Source organism: Nannobrachium achirus (genome assembly GCF_963921795.1).
Source record: "Nannobrachium achirus genome assembly, chromosome: 7".
Taxonomy (NCBI): Eukaryota; Metazoa; Chordata; class Actinopteri; order Myctophiformes; family Myctophidae; genus Nannobrachium; species Nannobrachium achirus.
The window spans coordinates 10,487,756-10,503,472 of NC_137816.1; the positions used below are offsets into that span (position 1 = coordinate 10,487,756).

At 41.4% G+C, this 15,717-nt stretch overlaps 2 protein-coding genes across 2 annotated transcripts in view; one reads left to right on the forward strand and one right to left on the reverse strand.

Moving 5' to 3' along the window:
* Positions 1-3,621, reverse strand: part of LOC308288366 (saccharopine dehydrogenase-like oxidoreductase) — a 10,875-nt gene extending 7,254 nt beyond the window's left edge. Inside the window, exon 1 of the mRNA XM_080729785.1 lies at positions 3,257-3,621. Coding sequence (XP_080585911.1) covers positions 3,257-3,455 — 199 coding nt within the window. The 5' untranslated portion in view covers positions 3,456-3,621. The remainder of the gene's footprint in view (positions 1-3,256) is intronic.
* A 2,033-nt stretch (positions 3,622-5,654) lies between these two features.
* On the forward strand, positions 5,655-14,536 carry tfb2m (transcription factor B2, mitochondrial). Its single transcript, XM_080729646.1, has 10 exons — positions 5,655-5,794; positions 7,071-7,388; positions 7,637-7,817; positions 8,229-8,320; positions 8,753-8,906; positions 9,151-9,299; positions 9,799-9,888; positions 11,170-11,235; positions 11,329-11,477; positions 12,854-14,536. The coding sequence occupies exons 2-10, from the start codon at positions 7,119-7,121 to the stop codon at positions 13,053-13,055; spliced, it is 1,353 nt and encodes a 450-aa protein (XP_080585772.1). The 5' UTR covers positions 5,655-5,794; positions 7,071-7,118; the 3' UTR covers positions 13,056-14,536.
* The last annotated feature ends 1,181 nt before the right edge of the window (positions 14,537-15,717 follow it).

Here is a 15,717-nt window from a genome sequence, read left to right on the forward strand (position 1 = left end):
GGGTACCGTTCACCTCCACCACTGTTCTCTCTCCACCAGGTAGGATTGCAGCCAGCTCACTGCTGCGCTTGTCAAGACCTTTGATTTCTCGATCAGAATAGTGATTTATGGTGTCAAATGCCTTCAGCTGTGCCGAGATCCACCTCGCGTTTGATTTGGTCGTTCAAATAGAGGCATGTGTAAGTTGAATGGGATTCTCTGAAGCCAGATTGGAACTCAAATCATTTTTTTCTCCTCAAGATATATTGCAACCTGTTCGTAGACTGTTCGTAGATATTATTTTAATATAATAATATTCTCATGGCATAATAAGCTACTTAAAGTCTCCGTAAGCATGATTTTTTGTAGCTTGACCAGTAAAAAGTGTTGTCACTCGTTCTTCACACTAATCTGAGTGAGGGGTGTTCGAATGGACAATAACCCATAACGTTAGAGCCACTACTTGGCTTCCATTTGTTTATTTATTAACATGGATTCAGCTAGTAAGACTTGGATAGGCTGTCCTTTCATCATGAGGGGTATTGTTCCACCAGCTGTTGTTTCTCCCTTGTGATATGGACTAAACAAAACGATCTAATCCTCGGATGGAAACCCTAGTGACATGAGAGCACAAATGCTGCCTTGCCTGCAACTATCTATAGACTTGATATACTTCCCTAACCTGGCCTCAAACTGCCTATACCACTGTTTCCCAAGGACTGGGTCGTGACAATTGGGATGCCAAAACATTAAAAGAAATATATATATATACACAATATACAGTCTGATATCACATTTAACCACCCTATTCTGGCCTTAAACTACCTATACTGGCATCCTGTAGAACCAACCACCCTAACCTAATGGCCTTTAATCTACAATAACCTGGTTGTAAACAATAAAGGCATAAAAAGCCCCCAAAAATAAATCTTAAAAAAAAACAAAAGGCACAGTCAGACTGGGTACAACAGGTACTCTGGCATAGCCCGAGACACTATGACTCAGACATATCGGTCGGATCAGCAGTGCAACGTAGGTGTAAGCCTGTGAGGGCAGCACAGTGACCGGAGGGCCACATAAAAGCCTGAAAATCTCATTTTGGGCATGGGTGGTATGGCCAACTTGGTAGGATTTTAAAGCTCTATATAAGTAATAATTGCGATAGAGGCTTTGTTCAGTAACAGGGGTCTCCCCAGCTCTTTAATAAACGTAATAAAAATAAAATAATCAACAATTTCATCACTTTTGGGGGGGGGGGGGGGGGGGGGGGCTTTTATACTGTACCTTTATTGATAGGACAGTAGACTGACAGTAAATTGGGAGAGTGATAGGGAGTTACACGCAGCAAAGGTCGTTGGGATCGGGACTCGAACCCGTGACACGCTGTCAGGCATCAGAGCCTATGTAGTATGTGATAAGCGCCTATCAGCTTCAATTTAACAGAGTTTGCCTGCTTCATTTCTTTGTTTCGTCACTTTAATTTCACTTGTCTATCCTGTATCCTGAGTTCTCTCTCTAGTTCTGATTGGATGAATAGTTCCTATCGCCAAAATAAAATGCCTGGGTTTCCGAGGCTAGATGAATAGTAACCCCAGGCTGTTATAACAAACAGTACCAATGACGGGATTGGAATATAGAGCAATTTAACTCTTAACAAAGGAATAACACTTACACCCGCTTTAATTTACGACGCAATTCTGACTTTTGTATTGATCCAAATTGCACAGTGACACATTTCTGAATTTATTTCTGTTCATAGGAGTTAGCTCATAATGTGTACTCGGAGATTCTGTCTGTGCAGATGGTCAAAGTCCTCCTCATGTCATTGTCCACTTAAGTAACCATTATGGTTTGCAAGGGTTGAGCAGTGCCTTAAAAAAAGAAGGGAAAAAAACTCTGCCCTTTATTTGTCTTCTTCTCTGGTGCAATAGACAGGGAAATTACTTGCATGAAGAAGGAGTTCTAGAACCAGTAGTTCTTTTAGCTGCAAATTGCAACACTAGATTTAATCTATAATCGATGTTGAATCTAGAGTTGCGATATCTCCCATTGGCAGCCAATGCATACAAACAGTTTTTTTTCTATCTGATTATATTAAACAACATCAAATTCGCCAACATTGCAGCTGAATGGAAAGCTTGAATTATCCTCTTTCAACACTTTGCAGATAGAAAGAGGATAATTCAAGCTTTCCATATAGCCGCAATGTTGGTGAGTTTGATGTCGTTTAATACAATCAAATAGCAAAATATTGTTGGATGCATTGGCTGCCAATGGGAGGTGTATTGCAACCCTAGATTCAACATTCAAAAATCTATTGTTGCAATTTGCGGCTAGAGTTCTTTATTAGGACCAACAGGGCTGAACCAAAAGTTTCAGTACATGTTGGTTTTTCCTCAGTACAAAGTGAGAACTGCATATTGAGTCACTATGTAAAGTAGGCTAGGTCACTAGGTTAAATGTACCTACTGTACCTGCCTGGTTGGTGATACAGGGCTTGATTGACCACGCATGAAGCCATTGTCTAAAACTTTTGTACTCTACAGCCCAGTATAAAGATCTCAAATACTGTAACGTTTTTTAAATCCTAACACTATTTTGAACTCCTTTTTTGTTCTGTGTGCAAGCCCCCCTTACTGACAGTTCTGGTTTTATTAATAGCTGGATTATCTATATAGGTTCAACTTGAAATTACACTATTATATGCTGCTCTGGCTGTCTGGATTAAAATGTATTAAATCATCAACGTATTGTGGTGCATCAGTGGTGTAAGTACATTTATTCAAGTAGGCTACTGTAGGCTACTTCAATTTCCAATACTTTGACTTTTACTCCACTACATTTCAGAGGCAAATATTGTGCATTTACACCACTACAATTATTTAAAATGTTTAGTTACTAGTTACTTTAGAGATTTTGATTATTACAAAACATACATTAACCACTTCAGCTCTCTATACATTTTGACCATTTGAAAATAGCAGAATAGCTTGTAGATCTGCTATTTTCAAAGAGATTTATACATTTTATACATTTCAAAACTAGTGAAATGGTACGTTCAGCCAGCGTACATAGGCCTATGAGTACCTTTACGTTTGGTACATTTGTACGATGTTTTGAATTCCAGACTTTTACTTGTATTTGTACATTGCAGTATTGATACTTGTACTTAGGTGATATAGCCACAAAACGTACAGTACTTTTTCCACCACTGCAAACATGTGAGTACTTTTTCCACCACCAATGCAAAGCATCTAGAATGAATAGGCTAGCCTACCCAAGGCTGCAGCAGCCTGATCCAGAACTTTTTCCAGCTTCTGCTTGCTCCTGCCGGCCACGGCCCACGTCAGGCCGCCCTTCGGACCCTCGGCCGCGGTTCGAGCGACCTCCTCGACCACGAATTGTCCCGTGAAACCGGAGGCTCCGAAAACAACGATGTGATACGGTCTGCTGGTTGACGTTTCAACACTCGCCATTATAACAGCAAGCTATATGCGCCAGACAGGAGTTTGAGCAGTAACAGAGAGGAGTTTGTCCTGCAGATTGCAGTGTGTGAGTGAACCAGGACCAAAAAATGATAAGAGATAAAGGAGTGTACTGTCTGTCTGTAGGGACCAACACACCACACAATGACAGCAGATTAGAGACCGTTGACACAGCTGCGCATGGAGTCTAATAATGACAGCTCGGTAGCTTCCGTAGCATTAGCTGCGAATTTATAACTGTCATATCATGACACTGTTATGGATCGACTTCAACCTGCAGTTGAGCAGTTTAGCTAATTTGCCACGTACGTCTACACAAACGTCCAGACTTCAGAAATAAAGTGCTTACTAAAGGCTCACGGATGTTGCAATATAGTATGCTCAAGCAGAATTGCCCTTATCTTTCGGTATTGTTTAATAATAATCGTTTTAATCCGATCGGCCGTCATTTTCTCGGATTTTTCTCACGCGACCCCATCGGTTGAGAGGTGTACTGCACGCTGATACATCAAATCTTTTTTTTACAAAATGGCGACCAATCGGATTAAAATACTTCTTATTATACAATACAGAAGATACTGGTAGTTCTGCTTGAGCGTACCATATTGTGACATACGTGAGCCTTCAGTAAGCACTTTGTTTTTGAAAACTGAACGTTTGTGTAGACTAACGTGGCAAATTGGCTAAACTGCCCAACTCCAGGTTGAGGTGGATCCATAACTGTCATGATATGACAGACTGACAGTTACGTTTCAGGGCTATGGTATTCTTAAAGGCGCCATTATATCTTGAGGCCAGTAGTATACTATGTTTGAGGGGCTTGTGGCAAATGGAGGCTGTTCAGATGTACTTTTTATACAGATTGCTTAATGTTATTATAAAACTGAGACCATTTCGCTAGATTAGTAGCATCCAGTCTAGTCGTAGTCTAGTCGTTGCTCATGAATGACGCTGTCGACGTTGATTGGGTGTCGAAGGTGTCCATCACATGTCGTTTGTAGGGTAAACAATGACGACATCCACGTGCGCCAGCAAAACGAGCGGAGCAGTGTTGCCATGTCTGCTTATTATAAGTGCATTTGGGCTTGTTTGTTTTCGTAATGTACGTTGCTTAAAGTGCTTATTTGGTTTTGTTTCCTAATGTTGTTTAAACCAGTGGTTCTCAAACATTTCCATGTCAAGAACCCCCCCATTAATAATACAGTAGTATTATGTCCGTGTATCCCATAGAGTATATATAAAATAGAGAGCGGACGAGCCCCGCCCCCACTATCATTTCAATGCAAGTGCTCAGTGGCGTTTTGAAGCAACGGCTACGTGCTAGCATGTAGCTAATCCAGGTGCATTCTGGGGGAAATTGGCCACTATTCGAGACCACAAATGACGTCACGCTGCTCTCCGCTCACAGGAAGGAGTGGAGGGGGCGGGACCAAAATGCGGGTTTAGGCTGCAGTTCCAACTTTGGCCACCATCGGGGTTGCTTCAAATCTAGCCCTGGGTTCTGGGGGCTTGGTGTATCCCCATCTGAAAACAGGCCCTCCCCGTCACGTCACCTCCGTACCAGATGTGTGTTGTTAAAGTTTTAAAAATAGTTTAAATTGATCACTTTTTTCTCCAACATGTTTTTGTAAAAAGCAGAGTCTGTCGCAATGCAATTCGTTTTTTCAAAACACTTTAAAGTGTTCATATGGTTGTTTCTTTTAATACAAGTCAGGTGGCGTGGGCACTATAGGGACATCTAGGCAGTGGGCACCATATTTTTGGGATGACTGGACATCTGGACGATGTGTCCTGTCCCCCACATGTCTCTTTAGTAGTCCCTCCCTACCCTAGTGCCCAATTGTCCAGGTACCCACATGTCCCTAGTGGGGGGCTCTCTCCATTCCGACGACATGTCGCCACTCCGACAGTGACTTCTTATTGTCGGAGTAGCAACACTTCCATAGAGGTTAAGGTTATGGTTAGGGTAAGAGATGTGCCCACATGTCCCTATTGCCCAGTTGTCCAGGTGCCCACATGTCCCTAGTGCCCTGATGGTTTTGGTGCCCGTTGTCCAGGTGCCCACGTGTCCCTATAGTGCACAGTTGTCCAGGTTACCACACTTGGTGCCCACCTGACCTGTTTGTTTTCCTAGACCTGGTCGCTTATCTCTCTCCCAAATTCGCAAAACCTGGCAACGTTGCAGCACGGTCTGCATCAAGTCAACTGCCGTGCGGAGGGTCAACATGCTGCGTGTTCAATGTCAGACTATATTATTATCCATGTCTAAACACACACCTGCGTGACTGCTGGCGTCGGCTAGGGACAAATAAGAGGAGTTTCAAATAAAGGTCAGTCAGTTTTGCCACTGTGATTAAAACACGAACGTATACTTTTATGTGTCAGGCTAGTCGTGATGTAATGTTAGCTTTAGCAGCTAGCCGCCTAGAAGCTACATAATATTTACCAAAACAGAAAAGTAACTTTAATTCGCTTAAAAACAGAACACATGTATATGCGAGTCATTTGTTTTCACTGGAAATTAGTGTTTTGATCCGTTCTATTTGTTAAAACTGCATGCGCACGCAGAACATTCAGTTTTTGCTGTTAGCCCAAACCACACCAATGATTTGTCTTGCAACATGTAACTACTTGGAAGCAGTGGACGGTGTAAACTCAGTACATTTACTTAAGTACTGTACGTAAGTACAATTTTGAGGTTGCTGTACTTTACTTGAGAATTTCCAATTTCCAATACTTTTACTTCTACTCTACTCCACTATATCTCGGATCCAAATATTGTTCTTTTTACTCCACTACATTTATTTGAAAACTTGAGTTACTAGTTACTTTGCAGATTACCCGGTATATAACATTCATTAACCCCTTTAGTCCTATTTTATACCTAGGATATTTGAAAATAGGTTGTAGATCTGCCATTTTCAAACATTTTGTACATTTACTTTTGGTACTTTAGGCACCGTATATTTTAATTGTAATGCCAATACTTTCATATGTCTGTCATCTCCAAATTATACGGGCAGTTGATACGTCGCCAGTTACTCATTGAATGTTGGTACTCCATTTATTGGAGATGGCCATCACATCTTACTAAGTCTGACCTTACAACTCTACTATATTTGGACATGGGATGATCTATAATTCCATATATGGAGCCGGCGAGGACATCTAGTGCTGACTGACATCAGGCTAATGTTAAACTCCATATATGGACATAGCTGACTTATCGTGACATCAGATGTCACAGGCTCACAGCCAAGTATATAATGTGTGACCATTAACCCTTGAGCTTATATATGCATATCTCCAAGACACACATCCTCCAGTCCACATTCGCATTGAACCTCCGAGTTCCAGAATAGCAGTTCTCACCCAAGAGGCTCCAAACTTTCTGTACTAGCTATGGCTTTACAACCCATATATCTCTACATCCTCAGATCGATTAGTCCGAGTCATCAGGGTTGATGTCTCAGTTTACCGGACACCACTGCGACAGGTTCTAGTCTAGGACAACCAGTCCCTTTGAGTAGTGTTTGTTTTATAATGGTCTTACTTTGTATTATGTCAATGAATTGCCATTCCTTTATGCCTCTCTCTCCTCTCCAGGCTCTGACCACCCTTCCCTCACAGTCCGTCCATCCATCCATTCTCATCATGTCCACTCCGATGTGTAGACTGGCGGTGTTGGCAATGCGCTCTGTCTGCTGCCACACACACAGCAGTAGACCCTGTGTCCGAGGAGTGTTGGCTACTAAAGGACCCTCTGGACCCTGTGTCCTTATGCCCCAGAGAAGAGCCTACAGCCTGGAAGCTCTCTCTTCAGGGCCCAGTCGGTCCCCACCTGGCACCCCCTCGCAAACACCTCGGGCTGAGAGGACTTCTCCTTCATCAACACCGACACAGAGAAACCTGTCGGCCTTACAGGTCAGTTTTCTTTTTAACTTTGTTTACACATTGAGTCTGTAGTATATATTATACCACTATTCCGCATTCTCGTCCTTGGGTGACCATATATCAATGTACTGTGGCTGTACTGATAGAGGTAACATTCATCTTTTCCGACTGGCTAGACATTCTTTGACATTTCCGATTGAGTAATATTGTCTTCAGGGATATTAATGTAATGGGGTGTGTGTATGTGCGTGCGTGCGTGCGTGTTGTTTGTGGGTCAGAGTCGTCCATTAAGCAGGTATGAGTTGAATCTCATGACAGGAGAGGGGAATGTTCCTCAGGTTAAGAGTGGTAAGACCGTCAGACACTACATAGTGGATCCAGCACTGGCCCAGCTGGTAACACAACACCTAGGTCCTGATCTGGACAATCCCAAAACGACCATCTTCGAATGCAATCCAGGTCTGTGTGTGTTTGTGGCTTATAAGCTATTTGACCTAATTAAACACAAGCTATGGTTAGTTAAATAATGGTTATTGTTATTGCATGATTATAGTTCTAATATGATGTATTGGACAGTATGATTATGGTTATTATAACATGGATATAATGCAAGTGTTAAAAAAGTATATTTGCAATTTGGTACAATTTAGGAGTTTAGGGTCCTAGTCAGCTGTATGAGCAATGCAAACAGTTATAAAAAGTCACCTATTAGACTTGTTGAAATATATCAAACATCTTTCTCAAGTTATGTCATAGACATTGTCATCGCGTTTGGTAGTTCCATGCGCACAAATGGCAAGTGGAGTGATGGGATATCAGTGCTTATTTCCCTCCTGCATTAAATGTGCCCTATGGTGTTTTGTTTCTTAGGACCAGGAGTGTTAACTCGAACATTGCTGAATGCTGGAGCTCAGAGACTGGTGGCTCTCGAAGGTGTCAAGGGTTACCTACCTTACCTACAGGTAAGGATCACAGTAGTACACCTCAACTACTAGGTAAGATCACATCATACACCTAACCTACACAGATATCATAATATTTGTGCACACGATTAGGTTACCTGTACTGAGTTACGATCAATTGGCAGCAACAAATCCATGAGCATCACGACCATAAATACACCTAACCTGCAGTTGTGCAGTAGGCATAACACAAATACATGGCAGCAATACACATCAAGACAAGGGTTGTTAGCATTGACTTGCCTAATGGAACAGCTTATTCCTACCAATCACCCTGGGTGATGAGGAAATACACCTAACCTGGGTGACCCAGTAACCCAACCAGTATGTTGTGATATACTGTATGCATGTGTGTTGTGATGATAGGAATGTGTGTGTGGTTCAGTATTGGTAATAATGACTTATAAATGTATGTGTCTGTATCTTGTTCAGGAGTTGGAGAGTCGTCTTGATGGCCAGTTAGAAGTGGTCCACTGTGATTATTTTAAATTGGATTCCATCTGTGGTGGAGACATGAAACCTCCTGCCATGACCTCTGATAAACTCTTTACTGACCTGGGGATATCAGAAGCCAACTGGACTGATGGTGAGACAGAGAGAACACATGCGCAAACACACAAATACACACAGAGTAACAAACTGAACCTCCAACAAACTGGAGGCAGACAGTCCCACAAGTGGATACAAATTAGAAATTGTGCTGGAATAAGAAATTAAAGAGACTTTGTAGTTACGTCACTTAAAAAAAATACACATTTAGAAAACAGGAGTTTTATGTGTGTGTGTGTGTGTGTGTGTGTGTGTGTGCGTGCGCGTGCGTGTGCATTCAGACATCCTAGTGAAGGTGGTGGGAATACTGCCACAGATTAAGGAACGAGCCACGCTGTTGAAGATGGTATACTCTCTGTTTCAGCGAGTATCCGTCAACAGATACGGAAGAATAGAACTCTTCCTCTTCATGAGCGAGTCTGAATATCTGGTGAGAACTATATGCCATTGTCCATCCTTGTGTCTGTCTATCCATTCATCTGTCAATTTACAATTACAATCTAGGCATTTATTTGCATCAGATGCTCCTATGCAGTATGATTTACAAAGTGCAAGATTGGGGGGGGAATGCTGGAACCCACCCCAAAAAAGCGGCTCTCGCACGACGCACACATTATTGTGCAGGGAGGTTTGTGCGCAACTGTTCACTGCCTTGTTTTACTGCCTGTAGCAGAAAAAAAATCTGCATTTGTGCACAGCCAGTGAGAAAGGCTACATTCATTAACATGGGAGCAGAAACAATTCTGTGTCCGCGTGCTTGCACGCCCTGTATGTTATTGAACCGGGGACTAGCTATCACGCCTTCTCTGTCCATTGACCTGTCTTTGTTTTTCTTTTTGACGGTCCATTCATTAGTCTGCTAGTGTTTGTGTGTCTCATTAATGTTTTCTCTACATATTTATTAACACCATGAATAATTATTCTAACAGAAAATGATGGCAAGGCCAGGAGATATGTTCCAATACAGAGCCTTCAGTGTCCTCTGCCAGATGGCCTGGGACATCGAGTTACTACACAAGGTAACTGTTGAAGAAAAATGGGGTTTGATGCTGCAAAGTGCTTAATTAGATGACCAGTAATGTAAAGACTTAATATTATGATGTAAAGATGTTTTTAGTAATGATATGTTAAAATTACCTGTAAAGCAAAGAGTTTTAACCCATTTAGGCCTAACCTATAGAATAGGGCTAAATCAGAAATTAGCCTACAAAACAAATATGTTGCTACATACTGTACATGTACTGTAAGCCCCTCCCAAACAGCAACATGTGTTCTTAAATGGTTAAAGGACTGCATTTTACCTAGCCACATCATCAGCTGTGGACTCTGTGATGTCATCGTATCGCATCAGTATATAGGGCTTGTTTGTTTATTGTATGACATCACGCCACATCATCAGCTGTGGACTCTGTGATGTCATCGTATCTCCATATATGGCCATCTCCGTATATGGAGATATAAGTCGTCCATGCCCAAGTATGGGCTGGTGAGGTCAGACTTTGTGTGATGCGTAGGTTATCTCCATATATGGAGATTCAACATTCCAGGTGTAACTATGGCTACCCGTATGACGTGAGAGGTGGAGGTTGTGATATTTGTGGAGATAAGCGACCAACGGTCGCTTATCTCCCGATTAGGGAGTCTTACTGGTATATATATATATATATATATATATATATATATATATATATATATATATATATATAATATTATTATAATTATTATTTTAACAGTTCCTTAATTAACTCATAGGAGGTCCATGCCAAACTCTTTTGATGTCTCCCTGTGCCCATTGACGCGTTTGACGCGTTGTACAGTTGGACTATATTAATCTGTAGCTACTGTACAAAGCTACCGCGGTGACGAAAAACACACCATTTCCCGAAATGCAGCGCGAGATCACGTGACCGGGAAGTCCTGTCTCCCCCATTCACATCAGTGTAACGCTGCTGCACAAATAGTCATTTTTCCCCTAATCTAACTTTTAAATCACCTTCATGTTTAAAACGCGGCCTTCTCTACCGGCCGGCGGCCGTTACAAAAGCACTGTGGCCCACGGTTGTTAGAAAACTGTCCTGACTGAAAGAAAATACTATTGTGAAAATAAACAGGACATACTCGCATTACATTTACTCTGACTACTTTTTTGCCAGCCCTTCAAAAGACGCTAAAATGGCGGGTTGCCATGGGTACCTGCTGATTAAATGTTGAATAATCCTGGGCATCCTATGTGTTAACCAACTACATGTGTTAATATTTACAATTTATGTTAATACTTGACCTGTTATGTTTTTATCCAGGAGCCCTGGGAGTCGTTTGTGACCTCCAAAAAGAGTTTGACGCTAATGAGAGGGAAAGGCACGAAAGTAAGGGAGAAATCAATCACTGTATAAACATATACAGTATGTGTAAAACCGAACAGCATATTTAACATCCTGTCTCTCATCTCCTTCTCCCAGCTCCCTAACGATCACATGTGTCTGGTTCATCTGCGTCCAAAAGCTGATCTGTTCTCCTCCGGTTTGACTCCCTCCAATGCCAACACTCTGCTCGTCATGGTCAAACAGTGTCTGGCCAAGAGGAAAGCTAAGCTCATCGACAAACTAAAGTAAGATAATAATTTACAAAATCAAATTATTATTGTTATTATACAATATACCTATATGGCTTGGTCTCATATGCTGGCCAATAACAAACACCAGGTGATAATTACTTTATCACATATCCATTGCCTTATTTAGTCATAATTTGAATAGTATCAATGCTAATATCAAGACAAACTCAGTGTTCAGGGCGGCCTACAATTTTGGTTGTGAATGTGAAACATATAATTAGAACATGAATTATTTCACTCTCTTGAACGGTATAAAAAAATCACCCCCCTTTTCTTCCAATTTAGTTGTTATGCCAATTCATAAATTCCCCATACACTTGTGTGTTGTCACTGTAATTGATCCCTACTGGCTCACCTGACAGGGAGGATCCCCCCAATGGGAGGATTTAGTGTGTGTGCACCCCTCCTAGCCTGTACGAATTAAGTTTTCCCTACCCACCCTCCTGCAAGCTCGGCCAAGCCAGAAGCAGTGCGGATAGGAACTTTACCCCTGTGCCACCATAGCCCAGTATATACCATAATTATTGATAATTAATAACTTACCCATTGAGGCTACAAGTGTGTGACTGCTTTTCTTGACACTACATTAATGAGTATGAACTATGAATTAACATAACATTAGTCGCTGAGGTTCCTTTGCACCCACCTAAACTTCAGTGTTTTGACAGCCGTGTAATTTGCATTACCAATATGTGCTGCTTTTTGAGACGACTGCTACATTATGCAACATATTTAAGCAAAACAAGAGGTGTTAAACAATAAAAATAAAAATCGTGTGTGTGTGTGTGTGTGTGTGTGTGTGTGTGTGTGTGTGTGTGTGTGTGTGTGTGTGTGTGTGTGTGTGTGTGTGTGTGTGTGTGTGTGTGTGTGTGTGTGTGTGTGTGTGTGTGTGTGTGTGTGTGTGTGTGTGTGTGTGTGTGTGTGTGCAACAGCGCCCCTCCCTTAACATGTGTGGTCAGAAAAGGTTACTGCAGGCTACAGACAGACAGACAGACACGGAGACAGACAGACAGACAGACCCACACACACGGCCACGTATAGGAGCGTTGTGACCACCGCTCAAAAATAATCAGTCCCTGGTTAAAATGCTGTACTTTCACCACAATGGGTTTCAGTGGTCTGGTATGACCAGTGAAGCAAGTCAATCCGTTACCTCTTGCTGCCACTTGGGGCCGCCAACATACAAGTTGTATGAAAACTTCTGTGCAGCTTTACCATCTATAGCCTCTAGTCTAAACATTTTACTCTTATTAAATGGCGACACTGTTTTAAACGTCTCATTTTGTGACTCTCTGTAAAACATATTTTTCAGATACAGGCTATATAACAGTCTCTCTTCTCTACTTTGTCCTTGCTGTCTCCTCTTCTAGTGGATGGTCTCCAGGCGTCGGCAGTAAACTGTTATCAGAGATGGATATGCAACAGGACATACTCATTGGGCATGTGTATCCAGACGAGTACTGTAGACTGTTTGAGCTGATGGAGAAGTGCCCAGAGTTTAAACAAAGCTGGCTTTATGAAGAAGTCCTTGAGAATAGCGAGATTACAGAGAAAGGGCTGAGCTGGCTCTAGGAATACCAGTCCGTTCACCCACCCGGCCGTTCGCCCTGAAAAGAGCCGAAGCTCCCACGGTTTTCGCCCAGAGGTGCTGTCCGGTCGCCCGCAAACCATAACTAATAATGTATTTCATAACGAAAGAGAGAGAGATGCTCGAGCGTGCAGACTGGCAGTTGTGCTCAAATTCATTGAAGTTTGTGTGTGTTCTGTGTTCATACTAATGTAAGTCATGTGTTTAAATGCCTTCATTTGGTGTGTTAAATGTACGCTATATTTGTGCACTTTGTAAATGGCAAGAAATACAAGTTTTCAAATGTACAAAAATAATTCGAATTTTGAAGATATACAAACTCACACTACCTGTCCTCTGTTCTACTGTAGGCTAGGCCTACTTCTATGTTCAAATGTATGAAAATAGCAGATGGGTCTATACAATCTCACAATGCCTGTCCTCTGTAGGCTGCTACTTTTGTTATCTGGATTACCATTCAAAGTGGTGCATATTACCATTCATCAAAGTGGTGAATTACATTGTTTCTCTTTCACATTTCATAGAATTTTCATTTGTGGGTTGATAACCATTTATCAACTAGTCAAATAAGATGCAAACACGCACGCATATGGCATATAATGATCTACTCGAGCCACTCAAGCCTGTTCTCACACACAATTCACATCCAGGATAAGACACAGCTTTAGGTACAGAGGATTATTATCTATGCAGATTACAACCACTGCTCAGTTCGCTGGGCATACCGCTCAGTTTGGTGGGCAATCACTGGGCGAACGGACAGCTCGAGGGCGAAAACTCTGTGCTGGGTGAATGGGAAAATGGACTGGTTACCGGCTCTAGAACCTACTGTACAGACAGTACAGTGCATACATACACAGAGAGAGGACTGGGTCTGGACCCTGCGGACATGCACAGAGAGAGTACTCTGTGTACTGTATATGAAAGGACTTGGTCTAGACCTAAACCTAGTGTTCACACGTGCGTGCGCACACACATGGCTGTGTCTAGAACCTGCTTGCATACACTGGGCAGAAGAGTAATTGACGGAACCACCACATGGTTGGGGGCCGTTGGGGTCGTTTTCTGGATATTTACTCAACGGTTTGTTGGAAATGGAAAAGAGCAGGCTGGATGTTGGGAATGAGCATTTGGTAAACGGTGTGCAAACATTACTTCACCCTGCTTAATTATACATCTTTAAGTAAATCAATTGAAAAAAGTTTCCGGACTGAATGTGCTAAATTACTTCATTATTACCGGTATGTCTGAAATGGAAGAAACATCAAATGATCATCAGATTGATTGTGGAATGTTTGTCCATGGCATGCACTTAAGCTTTGTTAATTCAGCATATTGTTGAAGTCCCTGTGGTTACCCTGTATTACCGTAGTACTGGAGGATTTTCCAAACAGTTCTCTTGTTGACGGAGCAGTAAAAATGGGACAAGGAACTGCAACTGAATAAAATTAATTATTTTTCATTAGTTGCCTTTTTGGATTGTATCTTTTATGTTATAGTAATAGAAGTGTATGTAAACATGCTCCCTTGTTTTACAGTATACTAAACTATTTATCAGATTCTATTTTTCAGAGTCACTTTTTTCAGATGTGTCACATTACAGAGTTTGGAGGACTGTAGCTGTTAGTGGGAGACAATCTACTCTTTTTAGTAGGCCTGTCTCTGACAGGATGGTTGGTGTGTATGTCATGCCTTTCATAATGTGCCCAAAGATCATGTCTTCCTTTAAATGGATTCATGACATGAACCTGTAATGTGAAATTAAAAATATTCTGAAATAAATTATATTGAAATGTCGATCATATACCTCTATTTTGTGTCGGAATTAAATGTCGTATTTTTATAGTGCAATATAAATTGAGGATTTCGGTTTTAAAAAGTGTCCATGGTTCAGCAGTCTAAAAGGTAAATATGCTGTATGAAATGAATATAAGCTAATGCCCTAGGCCTAGAGTTAACTAGATAGATTTGTCCACTCATGAAGAGTGCTGCAAAAAGAACTGAAGTATTCAGCCAGTTGTCTTCCAGTGCAAGGGAGTAGGTGCTCTGCTCAACTTTTGATCAATCTGTGAAACAGATAGACATATTGACCACCAGAAAACATGTATCATAGGATAAAGGACTGAGAAGAAAAAACATTTTCTTTTTAAAGAGTGGACCCTAAAACAAGAGTGACTGATGAATTCGTAGCACATTATGTGGTCTCCAATGAGCTATATGGGTGGTCCCACGAAAGGGATCCTTTGCAGATAAGAAAGCTCCTGATGCCTCTATTCCAGTGGTTCTCAAAGACAGAAGTTGTTCCCAGCTAAATCAGTTTAACCACTTCAACCCTCAACAACATCAAGCAACACCACACACCAGTGGTGGAAAAAAGTACTAAAATGTTTTTGATTGATTGAAGAATTCATTCGAAGGTTGCATAGGGAAAAGTACAGTTTCATGACACTACAAATCACTGATACAATGTCAACTAAAAGGAGATCCTAACTTAGTAAGCTTTTTGTCTTATTCACAAAGGAGCCACTTTGTATCTCATAAAAAGTAACAAGTAAGCTGTCAAATAAATATAGTGGAGTAAAAGTACAATATTTAGGTCAAAGTATTGGAAATACTCAAGTAAAGTACAAATACTTCAACATTGTA